The 26767-nt window shown below is 41.7% G+C and overlaps 1 protein-coding gene across 1 annotated transcript in view; it reads right to left on the bottom strand.

The window, feature by feature from the left end:
- Positions 1-26767, bottom strand: part of COL9A3 (collagen type IX alpha 3 chain) — a 193883-nt gene that overhangs the window by 116520 nt on the left and 50596 nt on the right. Inside the window, exons 5-16 of the mRNA XM_085619726.1 lie at positions 24733-24786; positions 14822-14857; positions 13822-13845; positions 12952-13005; positions 11136-11189; positions 8707-8748; positions 8066-8122; positions 6606-6659; positions 4738-4791; positions 3477-3530; positions 3294-3347; positions 1606-1659 (exon numbers count right to left, since the gene is read on the bottom strand). Of these exons, the coding sequence (XP_085475852.1) occupies positions 1606-1659; positions 3294-3347; positions 3477-3530; positions 4738-4791; positions 6606-6659; positions 8066-8122; positions 8707-8748; positions 11136-11189; positions 12952-13005; positions 13822-13845; positions 14822-14857; positions 24733-24786 (591 nt within the window). The remainder of the gene's footprint in view (positions 1-1605; positions 1660-3293; positions 3348-3476; positions 3531-4737; positions 4792-6605; positions 6660-8065; positions 8123-8706; positions 8749-11135; positions 11190-12951; positions 13006-13821; positions 13846-14821; positions 14858-24732; positions 24787-26767) is intronic.

The following is a 26767-nucleotide window of genomic DNA, read 5'->3' as shown; positions in this document are numbered from 1 at the left end:
TCAGTGTCAATTCTCTTCTTAGCGATGAGGTGGAAATCTGTTTATTTAGACTTTACCTGGATGTGTAGGAGATGCGTTTGGGATGTTTTATGTTTATGTATAGAAAAAAGCACCATTGAGGAATTGTGAAGGCATTTGAATTGGCAACTTTGAAGGGTACTACATTTTCGAGGTGGCAGCTCAGGGTGACCTTTCACAAATTTAGAATTTGCTGCAGCCTTTCTCTTTATGGATAGTCATAATTCACCTTGGTCATTCTTTGGGCCCTCAATCATTCCAGCGTTGGTGTTCCCTTCTTCTGTGTTTTTTTGTCATTGAAGGGCTCACTTCCTAATTTGCCTTGCTGGCCAGACACTGAATCATTGTTCGGATCTTTGCAAAATGGAGAAAGACACCTATTGCAAATGTTATACCTGCTGTTCTTATAAAACGTGTTATGACATTGAAAGTGCTTGAAGAATGGGGTATTCTCCATATCACATCCCACCCTTACAGGAAGAAGTACAAGCAATCCTTAGCAAATTCCATAGGCCTGGCTTGCGTTCTGAGTACTGACTAAAATATTATCAACATCCTTGTGCAGTGAAAAAACAAAGTCAAACATGATTGCGTTCTTTATAAAATTCCTCTGTGCCATAACAGATTCAATCTGTGATGATTCTGTGTACTTTTTGGATGGAAATGGAACCTGATGCATTGCAACAGAAGCTCTTTGGCATGGTGCACAAAACCAATAATAGCATTAGGTGAGATTAAAAAAAATACTTCTTTGGGCAGAGCCAGAGGACACTTTATGTATATTTTAAATAATTGTTAAGAATAGGTGAAGGAGACAGCTGCACTGTGAAGCCAGACCTAAACATCTTGATATAACTTGATCACACAGCTTCAGATTTACTGACAAACCTTTTTTCTTTTGTGTTACCATTGAGGTTGTACAACACCCGATGGAAAACTAAAGTTGTTTGTACCTGTGACTGAATATGTTCTGAAGTCACTGCAAGGCTACCCTTAATGTAATCTGAAGGGTCTTTCTGAGATATTTGCTTGAAGTTCATGTTCACAGGGTGGATTTTTAAAGAGTGGTTTAATGTTGTCTAGAACAATAACCATAGGGCAGGATGATGCACACATGCAAATCTAACATAGAAGCCTTAAAATGAAAGTATCCATGCGTGCTTGAAGTAGCTGCTCGTTGATCACCATTCGAAGAGCCAGAGAATGGATGAATTTGCTGTACACGTTCAAGAACTGTACTCTGAAGGGACCAGCAGCAACCAGTGGACACCGGATACTTGGAAGAAGGGTAAGGAGATATTGACTGGACAGCTAGACAAGCTGCCCTTTGATGAGACCAGCATGTGCACAGCTCAGTAAAGTGTTCTCTGATGGGACGAGAAGCACTCAGAAGCACTCAGGGAGCAGCCAAGATGACAGGGCGAATAGAAAAAGAAGGTCACGCGGTTTGGAAGTAAAACTCTACCTCTGCTCTTAGCTCTCACTGTGGAACTAATGTTGTCACCAAAGATCACCCATCCATCAGTCTCCTTCTACTCATCTCCACACATTCTCATGCAATCATTCTAATTTTTTTATTTCACTTACAAGATCGCCTTTGGGTCCAAAGTAGCCGGAGGGTCCTTTCTCTCCTTGGTCTCCCTAGGATCAAACAAAGAGCACTCAGTGAGCATGACATCACACTGGTTCAATGCATGAGGAGGCAGAGAGATGCACGTGGCGTGGAAGATCGGATTTAGCGGCACCGACATGAAAAGATAATTGGGTAGCAATGGGTGACTACAACTGCACAGAATGCAGCCACAGTAATATGGGATGACACAGGTGGCACTGCATGACAGAGGGACATAGGGTGCAAATTCACGACATGGAGTGAGAGAGAGTGAGTGACATTATATAATACAAACTGCAGTACAAAAGTGGCATGGCATAAGGTGACAAGAGGTGGTATGGCACAGAGGCCATAATGTGGCACAAAACAGCATAAGGGGGAAACATGGGGGAACGCAGAGTGACATGACATAGTTTAAGTTAACAGTGGCACTGTGTCATGGAGTGTGAATTCCACAGGGTCACAGTACTAAAATGAGGGATCCTTTTGGAACCTATGCCAAACCCTCATCACTAAAGGCAATTTAACCTCCAGATTCCATATTTAGATGTCCCAGTGTATGACGACATGGAGTACCAGAGATCCCACATTCTACAAGTGATGTCAAGTTGTACTGTTTGTTTCGATGATTACCTGTGATGTTTCTGTGCATTTATGTCACAATGTACACATGTCAAAATGTACCTCTGTTTTTACAGGATAGACATGTGGCCACAAAGTTTATGGGACACTGTAGTGTGTATATAGTGTCACAGATTTCAGGAGATGCTACAATGTGTGTTTGTGATCTCACAGTGAACATGATGAATTCCTGTAAACGCTTATAGATTGTTACCAACATTTCTGATATGTCACTTGTTTGCAACAGGATTGGCGAGTTATTGTTTTCCAGATACAAAACCAACACAGAAATGATTAAAAAAAATATAAATACAAATGGCAACAATACAACTGTGCGCTAGCTACTGAAAGGCTGGAATGTGATGTCTATAGGAGGTAACATTAAAGCAGTCTCATACGGTTTGATTTTACTCAGCCTGGTAAAACAGGGATTAGCAGACTTGCGGAGGTGGTTTTGTTTGTGGGGGAGTCCAGTATGATCACTCGATGGAAGTCATGTACTGTTGTGTACAGCTTCCGAAATGAGAGAGTAAATTGCAAAGGCACCGCAAGCCTGGCAAATCAGAGGTGTCCTTGAAACAGATACATTAATGGCTTTGTCTATCAAGACCAATAGGATAAGACTTTGGAAAGGAAACTGTGACTGACGTGTCCAGCCTCGTCAATGGTCAAGATTCAGAAAGCTTTAAGGGGTAAATGCACAAAAGTAAACAAATAAAATAACTGCTGTATTGTTTCACAAGCTTTTTCCATTTAAAAAAAATGTAAGGCAATCAAAGATAATATAAACAAAAGCCACCAGTTCCACAAGACAGGATCTGCTAGAGCACCCTTTTGAAACTTGGCTATTTTAAGCCAGTGCCCTTCTGCCCAGGGCTATTAGGGAGCTGCAGCTAGCTGTTTAACCTAGATTTTCCACCATGTCTCCCTCAAGAAATGATGTATTCATACCAATTGCTTGAAATATTGTGATAAAACAAAGCTGTCAGACAACTCAAATAACATTATGATGAAAATCGCAAAATTAATGCAGGATACCTACAGCTTTTCCTGGTGGTCCAGGACGTCCCGGGGGACCTCGGAAGCCAGTCGGACCCTACAATCAAGATCAGAGAGGTCAACATCTGATTTGGATTTCCAGGTGAAATTAAATCTATATAAAACATATGAATCCAGTAAAAATTATCAAAAAAGACAATTATGATGCTGAATTCAGGCAACTTACTCTGTCTCCAGCAGCACCTTGTGGGCCAATTAGGCCTCTCAAACCTCTTGGGCCCTGAAAAGAAACAAAAAACAACAAATTAAATTTTTTTTAAAAAGCAAAATTAAATGACGTGATTGTGAAATGCAAAAGGTGATTGAGTGCAGAAACAGTTTTGTAATCTCCGAGTGCTATCAGACCCAGTCGCAAAGATCCATTTCACCTCCATTTAGTTAAGAGAGTTTCATACATGAAATTCTGGGAGAAAATACTGATTCTGTCTATTACAGAGCTGTCAGAGTCCAAGCTGGAGGAGATGTCCTGTGCCATACCGAAGACAGGGCAAAGGGTAGGTGGGCCTAAATGAATGGTAGTTCTATGGCAAAGTTAGTCATGTCAGGTAGGCAACATCTAATGCCGAAAAAGTTGCTTCACTGTCGCATCAGTCTTTCAGAGGCATGTGGCTTTCTACATCTCCCATGTGCCTGCAGACCAGTAATCTGAATTACAGCATCCACCACCTGATAACACATGTACTTTGGTGGTTAAAGTGAGGATGCAATGCAATGTGAAACCTCTCCACTGCACACTATACATGAGGAAGGAGACAGAGTGGCACCGATATCCATAAACTGCAGCCGTTTGGAACAAACTCGGGAAATGCCTATCGCGGGTCACTGAGAACATCTCCCCAAATTCCACATTCCTGGATCACTACAACACTACTCCAAGGCCTAAGTATTTCATCACCTCCAAGCATTATCTCCGTGAGACCTGTCCCGAGCATCATCTGGGGGCAGGATGGGTACCACTGTTTCAGCATGTTCTTTAAATGGGTGTAAAAAGTTAAATATAGTTCTCATCATATAGAGCACACTTGCATGCATTGATTCCTTTATGGGAATTCACTTAGTGGTTATTATCACTCTAAACTATTAGCATCAAGAGAGAAACAGTACACCCAACATACACTACAGGAACTGAGCAGGAAGGGTACTTGTGTGACCATTATTTTGGAAGAACACAGCTTTTAGGGTTTGACCAGGCTTGACCTGCCTCTGTGCTCAGAACAGCCTAAGAAAGTGCAGCAAGTGTTCCATGGTGAAGTCCATGATCTCCAGGAAAACCTGACAGTGAACCCTGGAGGAGCCTCTAATAATGTGCTGCTGTCCAGATACAAGCTCAGTTAAGAATGATTCGAATACTGCACATATTTGACACAGAAAATCCCAACACTGGGATTCAGAGACAAGGTATTGCATTATTCAATAATTTCTTTTACCTGTAATCCAACGCTTCCTGGAATCCCAGCAGGTCCTGGAGGACCAGGATCACCCTAAAAAACAGGAACACGTATAAAATAAATCACTTCAATTTATGATTTCTGTAAACAAATGACTCTGTTATTTAGTGAACTGTTCCCTTTTTTCAATACACCCACAAACAACTGGTGCTGTTCGATTAATTGGTCTGTAGATGTTTGGTGAAGCTAGGAAGAGTGCGGGAGAGAAATAAACTCTATTTGAAGAGTAAATTGAAGGTCTGCAGAGGGGAAAAGAACTGATCACAGTGAAGAATTGTCGATCTATGAAGTTGATTAATATTTCCTAAAAAGCAGGGTTGTTTACTGAATGTGTGTGTAGAACCATTCCAAGATACTAATGCGGATGTAAGCTAGAGGACAAGGGAAATCTGGTTATGATGACCGAATCATCCGGCTTCCTGTACCACGCGTATTGCATCTATCAACATTTGACGTGGTTGACTCGAGGCATATCGAATACCTCATTGTAGGAGCCAGAGTCAGAGAGCTTAATCATCCGGATAGACACAATGAAGGTCTCAAGAAACTGGCTACCGAATTCATTAAAAAACAGTACAAGGCAGCCTTTAAGTGGACCCTGTCCACTTTAATGAAGATCAGGGCATGTTTCCCTTTCAAGTAGGACATCGCGTATTTTTGGAGTGTCCAGGCGGACAGTTTCCACAGTATATGATATTGTCTGTATCTGCAGTGGCTTTTCCTGAAAAAGGCATTCTTATGCCGAAACGCGCGTAGGAAATTATCTGGAGTTACAGCCACTCAGTGAAACAGATACGAATTTAGGAACTAAAAGCCTGCATCTCAGGCTCACCGAGGAAAAGTGTTTAAATCAATATCATAATGGCAATATACAACTTCTGACTATGTACATAATGTTTTGAATCACAACCATTTCAGGTGTTTATTGTGCCCGTGATGTATGCATTATGACTGCTTAGTATAAATAATTACATGGATGGTGTGTGCTTGTGGTCTGTTTTAAGATTGTATTGTTTGAATATATATTTAATATAACATTTTCAATAAAGAACTATATTTTGTATTTTTCTAAAAAAACATTTTTGCCTGTGTCTCTCCATATAATAGAAATGTTATAATTTAGTGTTGTATTTATTCTGAGTTGCCCTAGAAATTTACACTGTGTATTATTTCCCTGCCTAGAGTAACTCCCTATTCGTAGCAGGGGGCCCTTTCCATTAACACTTATGATGATGATAGGGACACACTCATAGGGCAGATGATCATTTATAAGCAAGATGGAAGCCACCTTATCAGGTGGAGGGTTATTTAACACATTATAAGGAGTCAATCTATGACATGGAAAGAAATCAAATGATGATGTGGCAGCAAAATCGACATAGAGAAACGGGGAATCAGACCATAGCCAGTGCCTAATTTGAGCCAGTGTTGCACGTGGGTCCCACTTGCACTTATATTTGGGCACCGGCACTTATTTTCAATCAATAAATTTTAACCCAAAGAAAAACATGAAAGGGGGAAAAAAGAAAGGAGGGAAAGAAGGAAAAACAGTTGTAAAGGGAGAATGCAGGGGTGAAAATTAACCTGTAAGAGAGACATAAAGAGGCAGCGAGGATGGGGGGGGGAATTAAAGGGGCATAAGGTAGAACCAAGACAACACAGCCTTAGTATGTGCCACCCTGAACTTCAATTGGCTGGCTGCTGAACAAAACTTTGTGACCGGGCACTTATTTTGTTACAAATTATGTACTGTCCATAGCATGGAGAGAGGTTGTGCCACAGATGATGAAAGAACTCTCATTAGTCAAGTGTTGATTTGAAGTTGCTAAGAAAAAAGAAAAGCTTACCTTTTGACCATCTTTTCCGACTTCGCCCAGTTCTCCCTTGTGACCAGTGTGTCCCTAAGATACAAAAGAAATGCCAACAGTGAACATGCCTACTGTTTCTGGTATTTGTCCATGCTGAATAGATGGCCTCAAGTTTGCAATGGGAATATAGGGCAGTGCCCACAACAGCCCACTTAGAATGAACCAAGAATCCCACAGGTGGATGCAGAGCTTGGCTTTTGAATAGCTTAAGAGGTGTTCCTATATGCTAAGAAATCAATGTCCTAAACCAAGCCGTTCATAGCCAAATGGATCAAACAAACGTGTAGCCTTCAAAGACAGACTAGTGCCAACTCACCCAATGAGTTCATAATACAGGGGCCTCAACCAACATGTTGCTTTCACAGTACAATTGTGTCAACAAATCAGCTGATTTCACAGAGCATTGGTGTCAACCAACGCAATGCATTAATCATTTAATGGTGTCATCCAGCTCAGTACATTTTAGTATACCAGGGTCCGCCCAGCCAATGTGTTCATGCTTTGATGGTGCCAGCCACCTTAATGTTTTATACAAAAATCATGTCAACTATCCTAATGATTGATAATATAATAGCGTTGACCCACCCAAAGCTTTTATAATAGAGCTGTGCCAACTGGCTCAATGCTTTCTTAAATTAATAGAACAAACAAACCCAAACGTTTCGCAATACAATAGTGCCAGCTAGTCCAATGCTTTCAAACTTCAACATTGTCTGCCAACCCAATGCTTACATACAAAAATGATTTCAGTCAACACAGTGATTTCATGAAAAAGTAAAGTCAACTACACCTATATTTTTATTTATTTACAGTTCTATAGTTTTAGCCAATACAATACTTTCACACTATGTCAGCCAACCAAACGCGTTTATAGTACAATAAGCCATCCAATCCATCAAATCCAGTGCTTTCACATTAAAATGATGTCAGCCAATCAAATGCTTTCATACAACAATGGTGGCAACCAACCAAGGCATAGTACACTAGTGTCAATTAAACCAATAGAGTCTTAGATACAGAGTTACCATGCTTTCATGGGTGAAATATTGCCACCCTCCCAAAGGCCTTCATCGAAACAATGCTTTCAACAATCCAAATATTCCGATGCATACAGTGATGTCATCCAACAAAACCCGTCATAGAAAGGATAGTGCCAAACAATGAATGCTTGTGGAAGGGGTGGGTTTGCAGAGGGGCACAATGACCCTACATAATGTTTATAATGATCGATGGGTTTGATGCTGTGCCAACCTCAGATGGATCGTGTTACTGAACTACAAATGGCATTTAATATTAAATGGCACTAGAACATATGCCAATGAGCACTGAGTCTGAACGATTTTCCCATTGGTGAGGAAAACTGGTATATAAATAACATCCTATGAAAACAATGCCTTCAGCTGAGAGCCATTTAAATGAGATGTGATAGGCTTACTTACCTTAAAGCCGGGCATGCCAGGAGGGCCGGGTGGACCGGGAGGACATATTGCCGGACACTAGAAAGAAATGCAGAGATGTTGAAGGTTTATTCACAACTTTTCTACTCAAGAGGAATGTATTACTTGCTGTAGGTGTTTCGCTGAGAAGGACTGCTGGTAGACAGCTCAGTGGGTTAATGTATGCTGCATATACCTTTGTGTTATGGGACTCTGTACAATGAGCACAAGGAGCGGATGGTAATAATATGCAGCACATAAGATATGTCAATAAAAAAGAGCATTATATCAAAAGAAAGACCCAATGAATGACTTTTGCTCTAAGGCTTTGTGGGCTGGCATGAACCAAAGATAGCCCAAGGTGTAGAAATTAATCTCAGGGTACCCAGTTTTGGTTAATAACTTGATTTACACAAGGCGTTCACCCCACAAAGTGCTTGTACAATTGATAAGTCTAGGCTACCTTTAGCTGGGAGAAGGTGCACCAGGCTGAAGGTGTCTGTACAGTCAAGAGGCTAGTTCTATAAGCAGATGGTGCAGACTCTCACCAAGGGCCTTAGATACTCAACTCCCCACACCCTGCCTGCAGTACTGAGAGTACAAGCAGAAGTAGATGCCATTTAATGAACACAGAAATGATGTACCTGCAGATCTCCAGTGCCATCAGGAAGAACGCCCGGAAGACCCTGCCAGAAAAGAAAAAGAAAACAAGCTGAAACAGATTCACTGGGCAGACCAAGATCCCTTCCATGTCTGAGATACACCATTATTTCAACCGAGTTCCAATTGTTCTGCTGGGCACGTATCTGCCTTTATAAAAAGATTGTTTTCTAATAATTCCATCTCAAATATCCAACATACAATGTTATCAGTCCTAAATGTACATAATCCTGAATCGTTCATTGTATCTTTATACAACTTGCTGTTGCTTCCCAGCTATGCGAGTGCGCTATAAATGACTATGTTTACATTGCTACAAACCTACATAAATAATTTGTGCCGCAAACCACCAGGAGCAGGAGGAATGTGAAAATGCCCTCAAACGTATATGTTTGTGGGCATTCCCAATCTTTGAAACCACGTCTTGGATTGCCCACTTCCCTTGAGCGGGAATTACGAGTGGAGGACAAGTCTGCAGTCTTTGTAGATTCCTGGCAGGCACAGGAAAAGGAACATTTCCTTGTAAACCAAATTGAGCTTTGTAGATTGGGACCAAATATTCTGAGGCTGCTCGCCAAACATGGCAGTGAAGATCAGGTGTGGCTCTTCTATTTAAATATTTAAGCGCTCCTTACTGCTACTTTTATGTGACTCTTGCATCAAGCCGCAGCTGTTGAGGTTCTCAGAGGGCCAGATGAATATTGTTCAGGTTAGGAACATCTGTTAACATTCTTGCTGCTGCATTGAGGGCCTTTGTAATAGCCGCACTAGAGTTCCAAAGGGACATTATATCATTGCTCTTCCCAGTGCAATTACTGGATCGCGACAGGACAGTACTGTCAAATTTGCAATTCAATTCATTAAAACTTGGGCATTCATTTGTTTACAACGGATGCAGGTATTCAGTAAACATATATAGTAGTAAATTAAAAGGGTAAATTCTCAAATGCACTGAGACAGGGTGATCTGTTTAATTAAAAACTAGTGCAGTGTCTGCATAAGAAGTAAGTCTCTTTGGGTTGATGTGCTGAATTTCGAACCATCTCAAATGTTCGATCATCCACAATAATTGCAGACGCTCAGGATGTAAAATACACCTTCATCCGATGCCTTGTGTTGAGTTTCAGTTAAAAAATTCAGGAATTGTGGTCTACACCACCAACTAACAAACAGAGCGCCGTGCTTTGCTCAGATTAAAACTATATATATTTGTAAACTATAGTAACAATGATAGAAGCAATGCTTACATCGTGCATTTCTCATGTAAAACTAACACTTGCGAAATAGATACATTTCAGAGGCAGAGTGTCATATGTCCCCCCCATATGCTGTGGACTAACCTCTGGTTCACTGCTCACAGACCAATTTTGCAGCAAGTTACAATCTTGGGTTTTGATTCTTTTACTGAATTCTCTGGTAATGCAATTATTTTTTTCTTTAAATAAAAGAGACATCACCATTAACAGAGTTTAGATGAGGTAAGGAAGCATGACCAGCATAATTCCTGTGTATACCTTCTTGAAGTCACGGAGCCCTATTTCTGTACAAATTCAGAGAAATGCTGCACATGGCATATGGGTAAATAAGTACAAATCTTTGAAAATGTCTATCTATTCGAGCTGCCTGTCGGTGGTGTTTTCTATCAGTTCTTGAATGCTTTCATTGAATTCTAGAATAACCTGTGTGGTTAAAGAAGAACTTTGTGTCGAGCGTGAACCTAAGGCGATGGTTGTTGATTATCAAAAGGGGCTGACTGAATGATTATAAACTCAGTAGATCAGCCCACACGTAATGACTCCAAGTGAGTTTTGAATTTCAATTCAAAGGTAATGGTGGCAACATTCCATGCCTCACTATTGGGTTACCAGCACATGTACATATAATTTTTTTTAAACTTTTGAATGGAGTAGCATTTTGGCATTTGTGCATTCACCGCCTGGTGTGTAAGCCAAGTCTTTGCTTCAATAAATATTAACTTAGTCTGGATACGTATATTTTCCGATTAAAGTTCAAGTTAAATTAGTGATGCATCTAATATAAGGCGTTTATATCTTGCCTGAGATTTCAAAATGCAGCTCTGCTTAATTACTCTGGGTATCTAGAATTTTGACTTTAGGCTATGCAGCAATCATTACAAACACCAAAGTCTTTCTTTTGGTGTTCCAATAATATTCTTAAATTTGTTTATAGGGATATTTTTTCACTATATCAAATGCAACAGACGAGTCACATAGTTCAAGGACCGCCATTTTGGCAATCCAGAGGGCGTCATCTCTGAGCACACAGCTGGTTCCAATCTCCTTATTTTCTAGGTAGTGTGAAAATATATCTCTAACATCACAATCCTGCCATTGCACCCCCAACCCACGAGATATAGGCTCATTTAATTTTACAGGCTCATAACAAGACTTACCGGTGGTCCAGGGGGGCCCGGGGGTCCTGCAAGCCCAGGGGGGCCAGATGGTCCCTGCAAGAAACAGAACATAATATTGACCTCGTGACCAGTCATTAGCTGCCCCACCTCCCAGGGAAACTGAATTCACTGATTTGGTCTGTCAAAGTCTTAAGCGGGATTCAGTTGTGTTTGCTAAAAGCAACTTCCTGGTTATGATCCATCCCAAACAATGGGCAAAACTATGGAACTAACAGGGAAACAGGGTAAAGATATTTACTTTGATTAAATGGAATTCTCATGATGATGAAAAATAAACACTTCCCTGAATAAAGTATGTGTCATCGACCCTTTTTTCAGGAAAAACAAGGCAAATAATTACAGTTTACAAACATATAAATACTGTGTAAACATATGAGTAATGTGATATATCAAGCAAAAATTACATAATTACTAGTTCTACGTCACCAAGGCACCCGTACTGTATAATTCTACCCCATTTTAAAGGATCTATGAATTGCATAACAACTTAAAATAAAAAAGAGTTGGGGGACACTGTAGCACCCCAGACAGCGTGATCAAGAAGGTCCCAAAATTCAAAATATTTGGTGGAAGGATCTTCTATTTCTATCGGAGGTCAACAAAATGAAGACAAATTTAGGCCCTCATTACAGGATACCCAGTATCAAAGGGGGAGACACCAGGGCCAGAAGAAACGTCTGCAGACAGTATTCGGTACTCCCCGCCATCCCTCTGTAAGACTCTCTGACATCCCGGTTACCGGCCATCACAAGTCTAGAGCCTGGAACAGACAATAACATGTCCGACTGTAATCTTTTATCAAATATGGTTCAGTTTCTCCTGACATTTTCCATCTGCTTTCAGCTTTTTATCAGTTGGAAAATGTACATAGAAAAGGTTTTGGTTTTTTATCAGATGTTGGACTGCACCCGGGAAAATTCGCACTTGGGGTTACCGCAATGCCCACCTTATTTAGAGACTCCTGGTATTCTGGCCATGGCATTCATAATTAGGAGCCAAAAGCGTTGTTTTCAAGGCTCCTCATAAGGATGGTACCGATTATCAGCAATCACTTGTGATAGAGGGTATGGAGAAACCAGGGTAGGATATTTGAGGTTTTACAAGATGTCTAGGTTTCTTTTAATTTAGCCCAAACTAATTTGTTAATGCCTAACATCCGACAATGGGATCATATAGAGTTTGGCGGATACGCGACATCCACCAATAAGGCGTAGATGTCCCGTCTGACAGACTTACAACTCCCCGGTTCTATTTGAGGTCTGGGGGAACAGCATCCGACAGTGGAGCCTCTGATGGCTTCACCAGTGGAAAACTTTGACTGACGGCCCTTCCTCTACTGGGCCATTGATTAATGAACGGTAAAATGTGAACCCTACTGTGGAAAGATTTTCCTTTGTACATTTTGTATCTATTTGGGACCACCATGGAAAATCCTGAACAGGAAACCAAAGAAATAACCCTCACTGGCTGGGAGAAAATTCATAGCATGACCTTTTGTTTTTCAATAATAAACTCATATTTTTGGAGTTAAAAAAAAAAAAATCTGAGCTGAACTGGTGCTTTAAACATGGCGCCTGCTCAGCAAAATGTTGGTGCCTTCAGGAGAGCTGCTGTGACCATCTGATAGATCAATGGAGGACTGGGGTCCGGCAGACTGTCCACCTTACTCTAAATGAGGCTCTAGGTTTCTTCTTAGGTGCACCTAGTTGGGCTCTGATAAATTGTGGGTACCACCAACAGTGAGAGAGCATTTAGGTCACATAAACTCAGAACACGAAATGCACAAGTAACATACCATAGGACCTTGCAATCCATTCCCGCCTGGAAGACCACTGGCTCCTGCTTTGCCCTGGAAGAGTAAATTGTAAAATCACATATAGAGAGGTCAACCTGAAACAGATTCAACATGGGGGCTAACAGAGCGCTACCAGCTACAGTCCTCCCCTTTGAGGTGTCTTTGAGGGACAAATCTGTGACTCGTGCAAAGCAACGTCATGGAAATTTGTGACTTCATAGATGAAGTGATATAAGAGACTTCAGTTAATACGAAGATTTTTACTCCATTAGCCTGGATCCCAACTACTTATTTACCCTTTCTTGCTGCTCTGGACCAAAGATACACCTTGGTTAATTCCTACACCCACTGGAATTCCCAGTGCTGTTGAATGCGGCAATAAGGACTGTGACTGTTGTAAAGCCAAGCATATTTTACAGCATTAAGATCTACCTGTAAAGTAAAAAGGAGTCTCACTGCATGGATTTATATCCTAAAGCTCAACTTTTGATAACAACTAACCAGCACTTCAAATTAGGAATGGCCAAGAGTATCTGATGTTTATTTTTTCTTAAATGAATCCCTTCTATGATGAGTTGGGTGAATTTTGTTTCAATGCACAAGTCTCGGTCTCTTGGAAGTCGATGGTATCGCAACATGTCGTGCTCTGGATCATTATTTGGCTGAACTGAGTATGAAGGGATATGGCACCCATCATGCCCTCATTGAGGATGGACCACAAGGGCACTGCTCTTCAAATGAAGGATTGAAGAGTCAGATTGGCACCTCATGCCATGGCACCATCTACTCTGTCTCACAAAATGAGCTCCCAAATAATATTATATCTGCTAACAGTCATCCTCACTGTTTTGATAAGTCAAACCTACTTACCGCTGGTCCGGGTGGGCCCCTTCCCTGCAAATACAATGAGAAAGGAAAGACTTAGCGCTAACACCAAGAAGAGATTAATTCTCTTTTCACAAGCTGCTTTCTCAATCACGTAGAATAGCTATAGCACCTGAAGCAGCATAGTGCATGCTTCTCTCAAACAGTGCAGTAGCAATGCTTTTAACAGTTACAGCATGGGAAGTTAACAGTGGAAGGATAAAGATTCCCTTGCACATAACACTTCCATAGCAAGGAGCAACAATACAACTTCTTCACTGCAATGGCCAGGTACAGCAGAAGCAGCAACAGAGCAGCCTGTCCTGGCTGGGCAAGCATTATAAGCCGCCTTGCAAACTTCTTATACATCCCAAGCAATGGTAGAAAAAGTGCAAGCTTCACAGATACAACAAATAGAGCAGTTTCAGAAGCAGTACACATACGCCACAGTCAGTAGCCTAGCAAGACTAACTCCTGTCAGAACAGGCATAGCAAAGGCAGCCTCATCGTAAGCTTCTAACACACACACACAGACAAAAGGAGGTGCAACACGGGGAATAGAAGTTCACGACATTCTGAAACTCTCAAAGTAAGTCCCGCAAAGAAAACATTTGTGTGAGTTCCACTCATGTACTCAAGTACATTGTAGATATGAGCAGTGCAAGCTTTAAATACACATACATAACATATCACTACAAAAGTATTCTGTAAGAAGCATAAACACACACACACATAACATACATATGCAACAGCACTAATAGTAGTGCAAGCTCACCAAAGTTAGAACAGACATAGCAAATGCAGCAACAGTGCAAGCTTTGTTGATATACAGGAAAGATACAGTGTAGGCAGTAGCAAGAGCAGTGCAAGGTTCCCTCACACAGCACCGGCACAGCACAGGCAACAGCAGTTTAATCTTCCATCACACACAGAACCCGTACAGCTCCGCTTGGTCAACACCAGCATGCAAGAGGCCAGTTGGCGCCACAGTTTATCTACTACTCACCGCTGGTCCTTCTGGGCCTAGTGGTCCAGCATCTCCCTGAGAAGACAAGAAAGCAGGCTATGAATGACTTATAGGAAACTGAAAATGACATAAAAAGAGTTTTCAAATCAAATGTTACCTAATATTCTTCCTTTCACTCCATCCCAAAATGCATCTAAACTGGAGGCCATTTGGCACTCCGTAGAATCCCAGCCAAAGATCTAGACCTTGAACAAAGTGGGTCTTTGCAGCCAAACCATGAGCCCCAACTTGTGCCATGACTTGGCCCAGCCCCTAATAATCAGCGTGTGTTCAATGCCACTGCCACCCTTCACAGAAGGAGAAAAGGCAGCTTCTTGACAGAAGTCTATGCAATGGAGCCCCAGCAGGAAGAGACACAAAGACGAGCGGACAAGCAAGGATCAGAATAGTCTTCAGAGCTACGGTGAGCATTGACCTCAACAGTGCCAGGATAACACTCTACACCCTGGGCTTTCATACTTCATAAAATATGCACTCAGGGAGAACTTATCTTTGTTTATATTGAGTTGAATAGACTAAAATCCAGATGGAAGGAAAAGTAAGCTTATCCCAGACACCATGCCATACATGCCATGCCTTACATGCCATGCCTTTGACCTGAATTCTTTGTTCCTTCAGCTCCAAATGGAGGTCATTTTTATTTTTTATCACAGATAATTTTGAAACTTTTTTCTACTAGAGTATTTTTTGCATTAACGTGCTGATAAACCCGCCTATTATTCAGTTTTGCAGCTCAATTAATATACATAGAAAGATAAAGACAGGTAGATAGACAGGTAGATAGATAGATAGATAGATAGATAGATAGATAGATAGATAGATAGATAGAGGTACGGCTAGAAAACTCTATCATAATGTGAAGTCTTTCTTATGCATCCTGGCATAGACAGTGGCACCAGGCAGTATGAGTGGCGGACACTGTTGTTTACCACTGGTGTCACAGGCCCTCAAGCAGTACCCGTCTTAACATGGACAACTAAATGGTCTCCCTTTATTATTGACTCTCCTAAGGAAATTCAGATATCATGCGACAAAAGTGGTTACACAAACAAAACTCAATGTAATGTTATGACTATATAATTTAAAAAAGAATAGTTGTTTATTTGCAGGTGTGAAAGTAAAGCAGCTAAAATTAGGGACAATATAAGTACCAGAAGATGACAGCTTTATTTGGGCCTGCAGATGGAGCGCCAAACATAATTGAAATGCTTAACTGGCAAGAAACTATAAATTAAATAACAATGGGGCTTTAAGGCCAATGTTATTGTTTGGGAAAAAGTTTGAGTTTCCTCATCTGCCTTTGACAATATCCCACTGTCTCTCACAGGCTTAACAAGGTGAGCACAGCAACAATAGTGTGACATATCACAGAAAAAGTGCTGTCACAGGGCAGGCACAACTTGCCCTAGAGCTGGGAACTGCGCAGCACTGAAAGATGGCTAGCAAATTGACATTTTCAGAACAGCAAGATCAGTGAGGGGACGGGGGAAACCCCTGCTTAGACACCCAGTGTGAAACTCCTCCCACCTGAAGGGAAGTACCTGGGAGGGCCTGCATTTCCCAGTGCCCTACCCAAGGACCACCTTCAGGACCAAACTTACTATGCACCCCTTCCTATACTGTGTACGATGAATACACCTTCCAAAGGCCTCCCTGCCCCTGTGCCCATGTCTATAATGGGGCTCAGGCGTAGGAGCAAAGGGATGTCCTCATTTGCATTTGGGCCACGCTCCATTTGGGATCCGGTAGGTGCCAAAAGTTTGTCGGCATGATCTAGATTTGTTTCAGAAGTAGCCACCCATGTGGCTGCTGCAAATGCCCATCCCAACCCAGCGCATTTGCTCCAATACAGTCCTAGGAGGCTCAGAATGCACAAATCAAGTCAAAACTAAAGTCAACAAAAACCTCACCGCACAAAATGAACAGTCGATGGGTGGACAGGCTTCGTTTTAAAAAAGCATGCACATTTGTGTGCAGGTATTTTGTAGTTAAAGTCTGGTAACCCTGGACAGAATTCAGGAGTCGAACTGGTCCTAAAGTACTTCAGTCAAAGAGGAACTACTGGTGCTAATGTTAGGCTAGCTCCCTAAAGTATAATTGCTGGAGCCTTAATTCTGGGGCTTACTATTGAAAGATTTAGCATTTCCACACTAGACAGTGTGGCTCCCTTTTCTTACAGTTCACCACAAAATGGCTTTCTTCCAAATCCATGGTTCATCTCCAACATATAGGCAGAACGCCAACTCTGAGAGCCCGGTTCCTTGTCAACATCTATTTGTGCTGTGCTACTGTATTAAATGTCACATGCATTGTATGTGTAACGGGGGCTCATGATGCACAGAAACACAGCTTCTGCCGCAACAAATGATGGTCGGAATGCTGAATAAATCAAACATTCACACCCAGTCAAGAGATCTGGGCTAAATCCATTGTTCTTTTGCTCACTAGGCCACCCAAGCTTGGACCCAGCCATATACAGATCATTCTTGACTCTGCTCCTCATGGGAACTGTCCAACCAAACTGCCAAGCCGGGTCCTCCCTGGACTGGAAACAAGCATCTTGGAATCGGTTTCGGGATATCACCCCTCATCAGCCAGGCTAGCTTGAATCCAGTGGCACATCAAGCAAGGGACCCACGTCTGCGCTGGCAACAAATGATGGACAGAATGCTGAATAAATCATACACTCAACCCCAGTCAAGAGATCTGGGTTAAATCCATCGTTATTTTGCTTACTACGCCACCCCAGTTTTGACCCAGCCATATGCAAATCATTCTTGACACTGCTCCTCATGGGAACATTCCAGCCCGAACTGCCTAGCCAGGTCCTCTCTGGGCTGGAAACAAGCATCCCAGGAAGGGTTTCAGGATATCACCCCTCATCAGCCAGGCTAGCTTGAATCCAGTGGCACAGCAAGTAAGGGACCCACGTCTGGGTATACCCATCGCACTTAGGATGAAAAATGCTGCAGCAACAAATGTTGGATGGAATTCTGAATAAAGCAAACATTCACCCCCAGTCAAGAGATCTGGGTTAAATCCATCCTTCTTTTGCTCACTACGCCACCACAGGACCCAGACATATACATATCAGTCTTGACTCAGCTGCTCATGGGAACAGTCCAGCCCGAACTGCCAAGCTGGGTCCTCTCCGGGCCAGAAACAAGCATCATGGGACTGGTTTCGGGATATCACCCCTCATCAGATTATCAAGCTTTTTTTTTTTAAAACTGTTTATTGTCATTTTCAACTTTTTCTTAACAAATGTTAAGAAGGCATCGGGTATCAGAGCGCTTTACATAGCACCAGTTGTGTTACATGAGGACACATTCATTTTTTGTTAGGCACGGGGAGATTAAGTGATTTGCCCAGATTCACAGGATGTTCAGCGTTGTTGCCGAGACTCAAACCCAGTTCCCCAAGTTCAAGGTCGACCGCCCTAGCCGTTAGGCCAACTCCTCACCCCTTGCTTTGCCCACTCGAGATTTACGATGCTAACCACCATTCCAGCTATTTACCCCTAGTTAGATTTTGGGTATAGAATGGCATTCAAAATACTAAGATTCAACACTGAAAGACGTAAAACTCCTCTAAAGGTAATACAGTCTACAAATGGCTGCATGTGGTTGTGTGTAATAACTTTTGTTGCTGATAACCTACAACCCTTTTACATATTTGGCCAGGATCACCTTTGAGATACACTAATGTAAAGACCCCAAGCGCTTGAGTAACTCTTTTTAACACAGGGGAGCCATCAAAACTATGTTGAAAGTGTATAACATCCAGGAGTAAAGACATTACATGCACTTAGGGCTCCTAGTTTGAGCAGCGTTGCAATGGTGTGCCCATTTTTCCTCTTTGAACTCAAAGCTATTTGTTGCAGTAAATGCACTCTTGCAATTTTACTATCAATATGGAAATCTGTCTGCTTAATCTTACTTAAAAGGTTTTTATGGTAAGGTAATCACTAAAGCTGTTTATGCGGCTGAGCTCCTTGCAATGGATCCCAGGTGCATTGGCTAGGAGATGAAGGTTTTGTTTAAAGAAACTATTTCTCCTAGTGTTACATTCCAAACTTTAAGATTAGAATTGGGTACCAATGTTTAGGTGTTGACATTTCAGGCATGGAGCTTAAGATGTATCCATTCTTCAAAGTTCTGTAAAGATCAAGACTTCTCTATTACATTCAAGGTACTTGATGGAAGGGTGGAGCTTATTTGCCTCCCAGAGTATACACTTTGCAATGCAAGTATAAGTTGAAGTTGGGCAAGCACTTTCACTACTGAAGTTTCCACACTAGCTGCTGTGCGGACGCATGCTAAGAAAGAACCAGCTAGTGAAACTAACAAACAAAATAGATTGGGATTTTTTAAGTAATAAAAAATAGATTTTCAAATCTTTACCCTGGCTTAGAGATAGCAAAGTATTTCCTTACTACCCTGAACTTCCTCACAGGAGAAAATGCAATTAACTATTAGGTCTAAGAATAGGGATTAACACGGCTGAGGGAAGCAATAACATTTCTATTTGCCTTTTTAGGGTAAAATGTGATGCAATACAATTACCAGTGGACTGTTTGCTAATTCTAGCTCAACATAAACATATATTGTGCCCTGTTGTTACAAAAGATGGGGCTGGTAGTTGCTTGAATCTATTGTGTAAGATGCAATTTATTGATGTTGGTATAGCCGCAGCATTGTTTTCAAAGACCATACCGAAAATGAAATGTGTTCCATGATCTTATCCTACCTGTGTTATATTTATGATTAAAATGAAAGTTCATTTCAAGTTTTACTAAGACGTCTTAGAAACAGACAACTTGAATTTTTTTTATTATATTTATTATTACCGTTACAAACTAAAGGTTTGGAAAAGAGGACAAAGGGATGAAGGGAATAAAAGATGAAGCAATAGATGAAAAGATATTGGTAGATACCAAGACAGTATGCAGCTCTTATTTTCATTCCAAAAGAGAGCTGTATGCACCCACCTTCACATCACCTAAACTTAGTAATTTCCCGTCCTCTTTCACGGTGACCGCTTCTATGAAAGGAGAGTTGGACTTAAAAGTAATGAGGTCATTACACCTACAGGGAGCCTCATTAGGGAAGAGTCCTGCTGAGAACAGCAGAAACACATGAAATGTGTGTCAAGTACCAAGGGGAGTGTGTCAAGCAGTGCAACTTGCAGCCAGGCATGCAGTGACTGCTTCCCACTCCCTGTTTGATGATGCCTTCAAAGGCTCAATAATGTCCATAGGCAAGTAAAGGAAGGTCCAGCCAGACCAAAGAACCTTCAAAAACATAATGGCATACATGTCAAAGCAATGCCAAAAGGCAATTGATATATCCTTAACCATACCAAAGAACGCCTGTCAGTCGACTTACTCTGCTACAATTTGATCAGCCTTTAAGAGGTATTACCTCATTTTAGCAAAAAGGACGTGTGTGAATTAGAAATTGATTTATGCAAACTCTCGAAAAAGCCTGTGACATAAATTAATAAGGATGATCAAGGAGTCTACGACCCGTGGTGCTCCCCATATCAATAGCAGCAAGGTCAAGAAATGCACAACCAAGAATGAATGTGGCAAGTGATGTTTGGTGCATCTATATTCCTCTTAGTAGCATTGACAACCCATTCAGAGACCCTTCAATAATTACAAATCTCCATTCCTCATCATTCTCTCACGGCCACGAAGGGGGCCCAGGGTCTGATGGATAAAAGGAAACCCCTTGCATAAGCAGAGTATCACGTACAATCCCACTAATCTGCCTACCTACTCTTTAAGCATTTATATTCAGTGTTGGTGAGATGTGTCCCTTGCAGCACATCAAAATTAAAGCTACGTCTCCTTAGGTGAGTGTTTATCTTTTATCATGTGCATTGCATACATTTAACATTCCAGATGAGAAGTGTGAATTCATGTACGTGGATCATCCCAGCATGAAGCAAAGAATCTTGCCAAGTGTATCCCACTCATGGTCCCACTGGGGTTATTTACCAATGAGCCAAGAGGTAGGGCGTTTCAATGCAATGACAAAGATAGTCACTGCCAATCCAGTCGAAACAGAACATATTTCCATCTCTCTTCTGAATCAAAAACAACTCTACATTGTAACCCATTCCCAGAGGTAGACCTCTCAAACAAATAAACATAAATGGGTTCTAATCTTGTTCACCAATTATCAGTTCGAGAAGGAGCAAAGGAGGAAAAATTGAAAGGAGGTCACCCAATCCTTGAACTTCCTACACCAGACCAGCCCCCTTCAAATGCTTTGCTTACCCAAGCAAATCCTGTGGATAATAATCCCTCACCAGACAAATGTGAGGAGTGGTTGTGCTATCACACTTCTTCAATAAAAAAAAGAGTTCTATACAGATAGTCCTCACATACATTGGGTGTGAGCATAAAAATATTATTTGTATTGGTGTAAGGAACAATTGGTCTTGAGTCCAACTCCTGCGCTGTGGTGTAAGTGTCCATATGATTGGCTGGGTGAGGTCAGACGCTAAAGGAAAGAGTTGTGCTACTGATGAACTGTTGTCGTGGAATTTAAGAACATCGACAGTCTTACATTGTCTTTCTCAAAGGGGTCATTCTCACACACAAATTGCAGGACAATGCCTTCGCAATTTAGCAGCCTCTCTACTATTGTTCTAGATGGCTTATCTAGGGACAGCCATCGCAAACGTATGTGACTGCTCCATCGCAAATAAGGGGAACAGATCATTCGGGCAGCCCCTTTACTGAACCAGTTTTTTAGTAAAAGCTACATGCTATGTCCTTCAACCTATTCATGAAGGCCCACCAAAGGAACACTGTTCTGGAATCATGTACTTAATACTCCAGCCCTCTGATGCGCTCATGCAATTCTTCGATGCAGACTTTTATTACTTTCACATAATGTTGGAGCATGGTCAATTGGATTAGGTTTATGTGACTGTCAGGACGCTTCCCTGAACTGTGTACGGGAGGCTGAGGTCCAGAGCGACAGCATCTATCTTTTCTTCAATTGTGTTTCTGGTCCTTTGGATGGTCAGCCCAAAATCAAAACTAACTTGCCTGAGGAAGTGGGAGAAGGACTTTGATCAGAGACATCCAGAGAGGTAAGAAAAACTGGTTCTGAATTTGAAGATTGTGGGCAAAAAGAAAAGATCAGAACCACATTTAAAGATCAGAAATACCCAAAGGAATGCTTGGAAATGACAGAGGATATAAGTTACAGGAAGCCCAGAATATAATTTGTGGTACCACCAAGAAGAGGAGAAAAGGGTAACCAGCCAGTTAGCTTCATAACCAGGTTTACCTTGAGACCCTCATGGGTGAGTAGGCACACTATACAAACTCCTGATTGATTGATTGGTTGAGCACATGCATTTTAAGGATTTGTTTGGCAAAGGTTTGACCAGTGCAATAAACATATTTTCAACAATTAGCTTTAAGAGACACAAAACTTAAATATGCTTTGTCCCTTAACCACTAGACAACATGAGAAAAACACTGTGAAAAGGTTTTCAGAGAGCCCTAGCAGGTGGTGTGTACACAAACAGTAGAATGTGTTAATTTGGGTAACAAACGTGAAGATCAAGTTGATGAAGAGGAGGTGATAATACAGAATTGAGTTATTCATGAACTGGCATACAGACTTCCTGGTTTCTTTTGTAGCATTAAAGGGTGGTGCCCTATTCATTCTTAGCATCATGAAACTGTTAAACACTGGGATAAGTAAACAAATATTTATAGTCAAGACTGGAGATAGAAATCATCCCATGGCAGTGCATTTGAATGAAAAACAGACAAGTGGTAAGAACTGGTTAACTTGTTTTGCAATATAGAAATTACAGAGAGCTTCTACTGCAGCCAGAATGGAAATGGAGTGTGGAGCTACAATCTAATAAGTTTGGCTTAACACAAGATGTGGAGAAAAAAAATTGTTGTTTTGGGTCGTGTAATAGCAATATGCCAACATATGTACTTATAAGTGAGAGTACAACATATGTGAATACTTTTTCCAATTAAACCTTTAAAGAAAAAGGGCTAGATATATTCCAATTCCACGTATTAGGGTTTTTCACAGATTTATTGCCGAAAGGGTGATATCCAAATTGGAACACAAGGTTGTGGTGTATTATGATCTATTTTAATTGATGGAACTCACAGTTGTGGCAGCTATGGGTAGATGGGTAATGAACCTTGTGGACTATTGTTTCAATCCTTCTCTAATAGTAAGTGCACATAATCAAGAGGACGCGGGATAGCACACAAACAGCATCCAGACTGGGCAAAAATTCTTCCTCAGGAATGGGTGTTATATATAAAAAGTAAATTAAATATCCGACAAAGAAATGACTCAAACAGATGAATTCAGCAAAGAACAAAAATACAGTCCCAGTACCACATTTAAGCTAGCATTGCATTAGTTGAAATAAATGAAAGATAAAAATAACAAAGGTTGTTATAGATGACTTAATAAATTGTTTAGAGACTTTTGAAAACTTAATAAGGGGGAAGTGGAAAGAAGTGTGCCCCCCACGACCACCTAATCACTTTTGGGATCCAAGAGGAGGGTTGTAGCTGAATTTGTGACACATTTCTGTATTGGTTATCAAAAACAGACAATTGACACCACCTAGTTGGCTTGATTGCTTTTATTTGTTTGTTCTCAGGGGCACCTCCTTGCCCCTTCACTGCTCTGTTAGCAAGACCTGGACATTTAAGTGCCTGGACCAACCACACAGGATCATCCTCTGACTGCTGGGGCAGTGCTTTGAAGAAGAGGCAGAATGGTCATTAGCACAACATGCAAACCAATATGAGGGAGCATGCTGCTTGCATCTCAGCAAAAGTTCTCTGCTGCATTCTATTAATAGTGGTTCAGGATATTTTCTGTAACTCACGAGTGAAGAAGTGCTCACCATCAGTTGGCACAGCCAGGGCTGGTGTTTCTGTGCATACTGGACATGCGTTACTTGGTTTTAACTGTTCTGAAGCAGGAAGTAGCTGTTGACCTTAGGAGTGCTTGAAATAGTGCTTGTATTTCATTGGGTCAAGTACCAATCCAAAATGCGTAGTCGTATTCCAAGGCTTACCACTACGCAAAGCTCCTCATTGCATTCTGGTAGGTGCAGTTCATGATTTTGTCAGTAACTTGTAAGTAATAGGGAAAACAGCCAGTTGGTTATCTGCATCAGCAGTCAGTACCCTTCCCCACCCACATCGCCTGTAAGGTAAGGGATAGCGTCTGACTTTCAGAACTGGGCACCAGCTGTATAGTGCTTCAGCTGGTGGTAGTCTATGCCCCTCTTACTTAGAAACCTTCTTACCAGCCACCAGCACTTAATTTGTAAAACAATAAGTGCCAGGGCCCTCATTAGGATGCCACTGCAGCATGCAGCTCTCATTGCCCCTGCCAACGCTGCCAATGTCAGTACCAACACAACTACTAACCATCACCACTCCTACAAGCATAACAGTTTGGACTCCAGTTTCCAGGCCCCCAGAGCTGTAAGAATAGCTTCGGCAGCAGGTAGTAGTCATTTTAAAGTAGATTGAATTTATAAACAGCTGCTGTTGTGCTCAACTCTAAATTAGACAAATATCGCCACCATCTGGCAGACTGTTATGAGTGCTGGTGTTCACAATTAAGTGACGGTGCCGAGCATCGGAAAGCACCAGCTCAAATTAAGCACTTCCAGCCACTTCCCAAATGTGGTCCCTGTGGATGCAGCGGTCAGGCAGGTAAAAACAGGTTCTGCGAGACCACCTCCGAATGAGCATCATCTACCTGAGTAATAACAACAACTACTGCTATAGCACCAAGAGGAGCTCCAAGTGTGGGCTGCTCGATAGGAAAGGTCAATATTGTTATTATTCAGGAATCACTCACCCGTTCTCCTGGTGGTCCATCGGGGCCAGGCTTGCCATCTGGGCCAGTTAAACCCTGAAAACAAAGAACAAAATGAACACAGCAGGCTCAATGTATTAATGCTGTCCTTTCCAACTAAAAGAATATGCTATGAAAGTATTCATCACATGCACCATTGGACCATAGCAACAGGGGCATTTCAGCACGCTGGACAGGGGTTTTCTAACAGCAAATCTGGTACTGGTTATGGCAACAAGAGACCCTCTCTCCTGGAGGGGTGGAAGCAGATTTCTCAATAGGGCCTTTGAGAGGCCTGGACTGACATATTAATGATTATATCATTACACTTAAAACGGAAAAGTAAATAATTCTGGCCCTGGCAAGCCTGAGATGATGTATTTGTTTCTTTTGCAAACGGGAAAGAGGCATTAAAATTAATAAAAAAGTTAAAATCTCACAGTCTAAAGATCATAGGCAAATGTTTACCAAAAAACCTAAAAATGACCAATACCAAAAACAAATTAAAAAATACATGAAATGAAAACATAGGTTGGCTCACCAGACGAGACAGCTAAGTTGTCTAACGTTTAGGCAGAAATTAACCGATATATATTAGCATAAGGCTGTCCCACAGAAGAGAGTCAATGTTTGAAGGGTGCTGACTCATTGCGCCATACGGTGTGCTGTGGTGGGTGGAAGCAAAATGGTAAAGACCCTTAAAGTATTTTTATTATGAATTTAGAGGAAACAGGAGGCTGGCAAAAAAAATTAATAATCACTACGCCAGATCTAAATAAAGTGTACAACGTATAAAAGGAATATAGTCGTCAATATACAAAAATCATTCTGAATTATTTTCTTTCACAGCGCTTTAAGTGCATCACACTGGCGACCTCCAAAGCTGGCTGTATCCTTTCTGAGATGGGTGAACATCTTTGAGAGTGGTCAGCCTTTCGAAGATAAGTCCCTCCTAAGGTGATGCTTGCCAGACTATTTTACTTGGAATCACTAAATCTAAAAACGGACGTTTCCTCGCAAGGGTCAGCAGACCAGGAATGACTGCGCGAGCCTAGTTTATAGGAGTTAATGGTTTTCTACGGAACATGTGCAGAGAGCAGGCCACTACGTCAGTGACAAGACTCATTCGCTTTAACATGACATTTCTGACGCTTTATCATAAATTAAAGATAACTGAACCAGAGAATGCTACCTTCCTCTTGGGCACCATGTTTCTAACATCAAGTGCATTGTGGGTCCAGGCACGGTTGTTTCCATTGGACAGTACACGGGCTGCCGATTATGGAACCATAGAAGGGAAGTTCTGGAAGCTTATTGCAATGGGGTATGTAGAGTCCGATGGTGCGGCCCATTCTGCTGTCGTGCATATTGTTGCTTCCATTGAGACCAGGGGCGTAGCTTGGTCAGTAAGGTTGGGGGGGTGAGCTTCAGATTTTCTGACAATGTAATGTAATGTAAATTGATACTTGTATAGCGCACTACTCACCCGCAAGGGTCTCAAGGCGCTTGTACGAATACCGCTGTGGAACCTATCCTGGCTTTCCCTGTGAGGCGTCCACTCCTGGGCACCCCCAAGGTGGAGGCCAGGCATCCTTAGCGTTGTGGGGGCCATTGTGGAAATTAAGCAAGCTATTGCCCAGAGTTGCAGAGTGGGACTCCATGCTTGGAATGGCACCGAGGCGAGAGTTATCAGGTCCGTGGAATTTTTTAGCCCAAGACCCGCCGAGGCGGGGAATTGAACCCTGGTCCCGGGCTAGACCTCTGCATCAGGGTCTGCCGCTCTAATCATTGAGCCACACTTCTCAATCAGACTGTCATCTAATGTTACAATACATGATATGACAAGCAGGGCACATGAGAGGGGCCTAAGGGACATTGCAAAGGGAGAGGAATGCGGATTGTTAGGAGTACCAAGAGAGAAAACACAATATTTTGTAAAATACTCAATATTTCGAGGACTTTCAAAACAGAGAGGAAGAGAGTGTCTGTATGTCTTTGTCTATGTTTATGTAAGTATTTCTGGTGAAATCCGACTGAC

This window comes from Triturus cristatus, chromosome 7 (assembly GCF_964204655.1).
Source record: "Triturus cristatus chromosome 7, aTriCri1.1, whole genome shotgun sequence".
NCBI lineage: Eukaryota > Metazoa > Chordata > Amphibia > Caudata > Salamandridae > Triturus > Triturus cristatus.
This window is presented reverse-complemented; position numbering and strand designations above follow the sequence as displayed.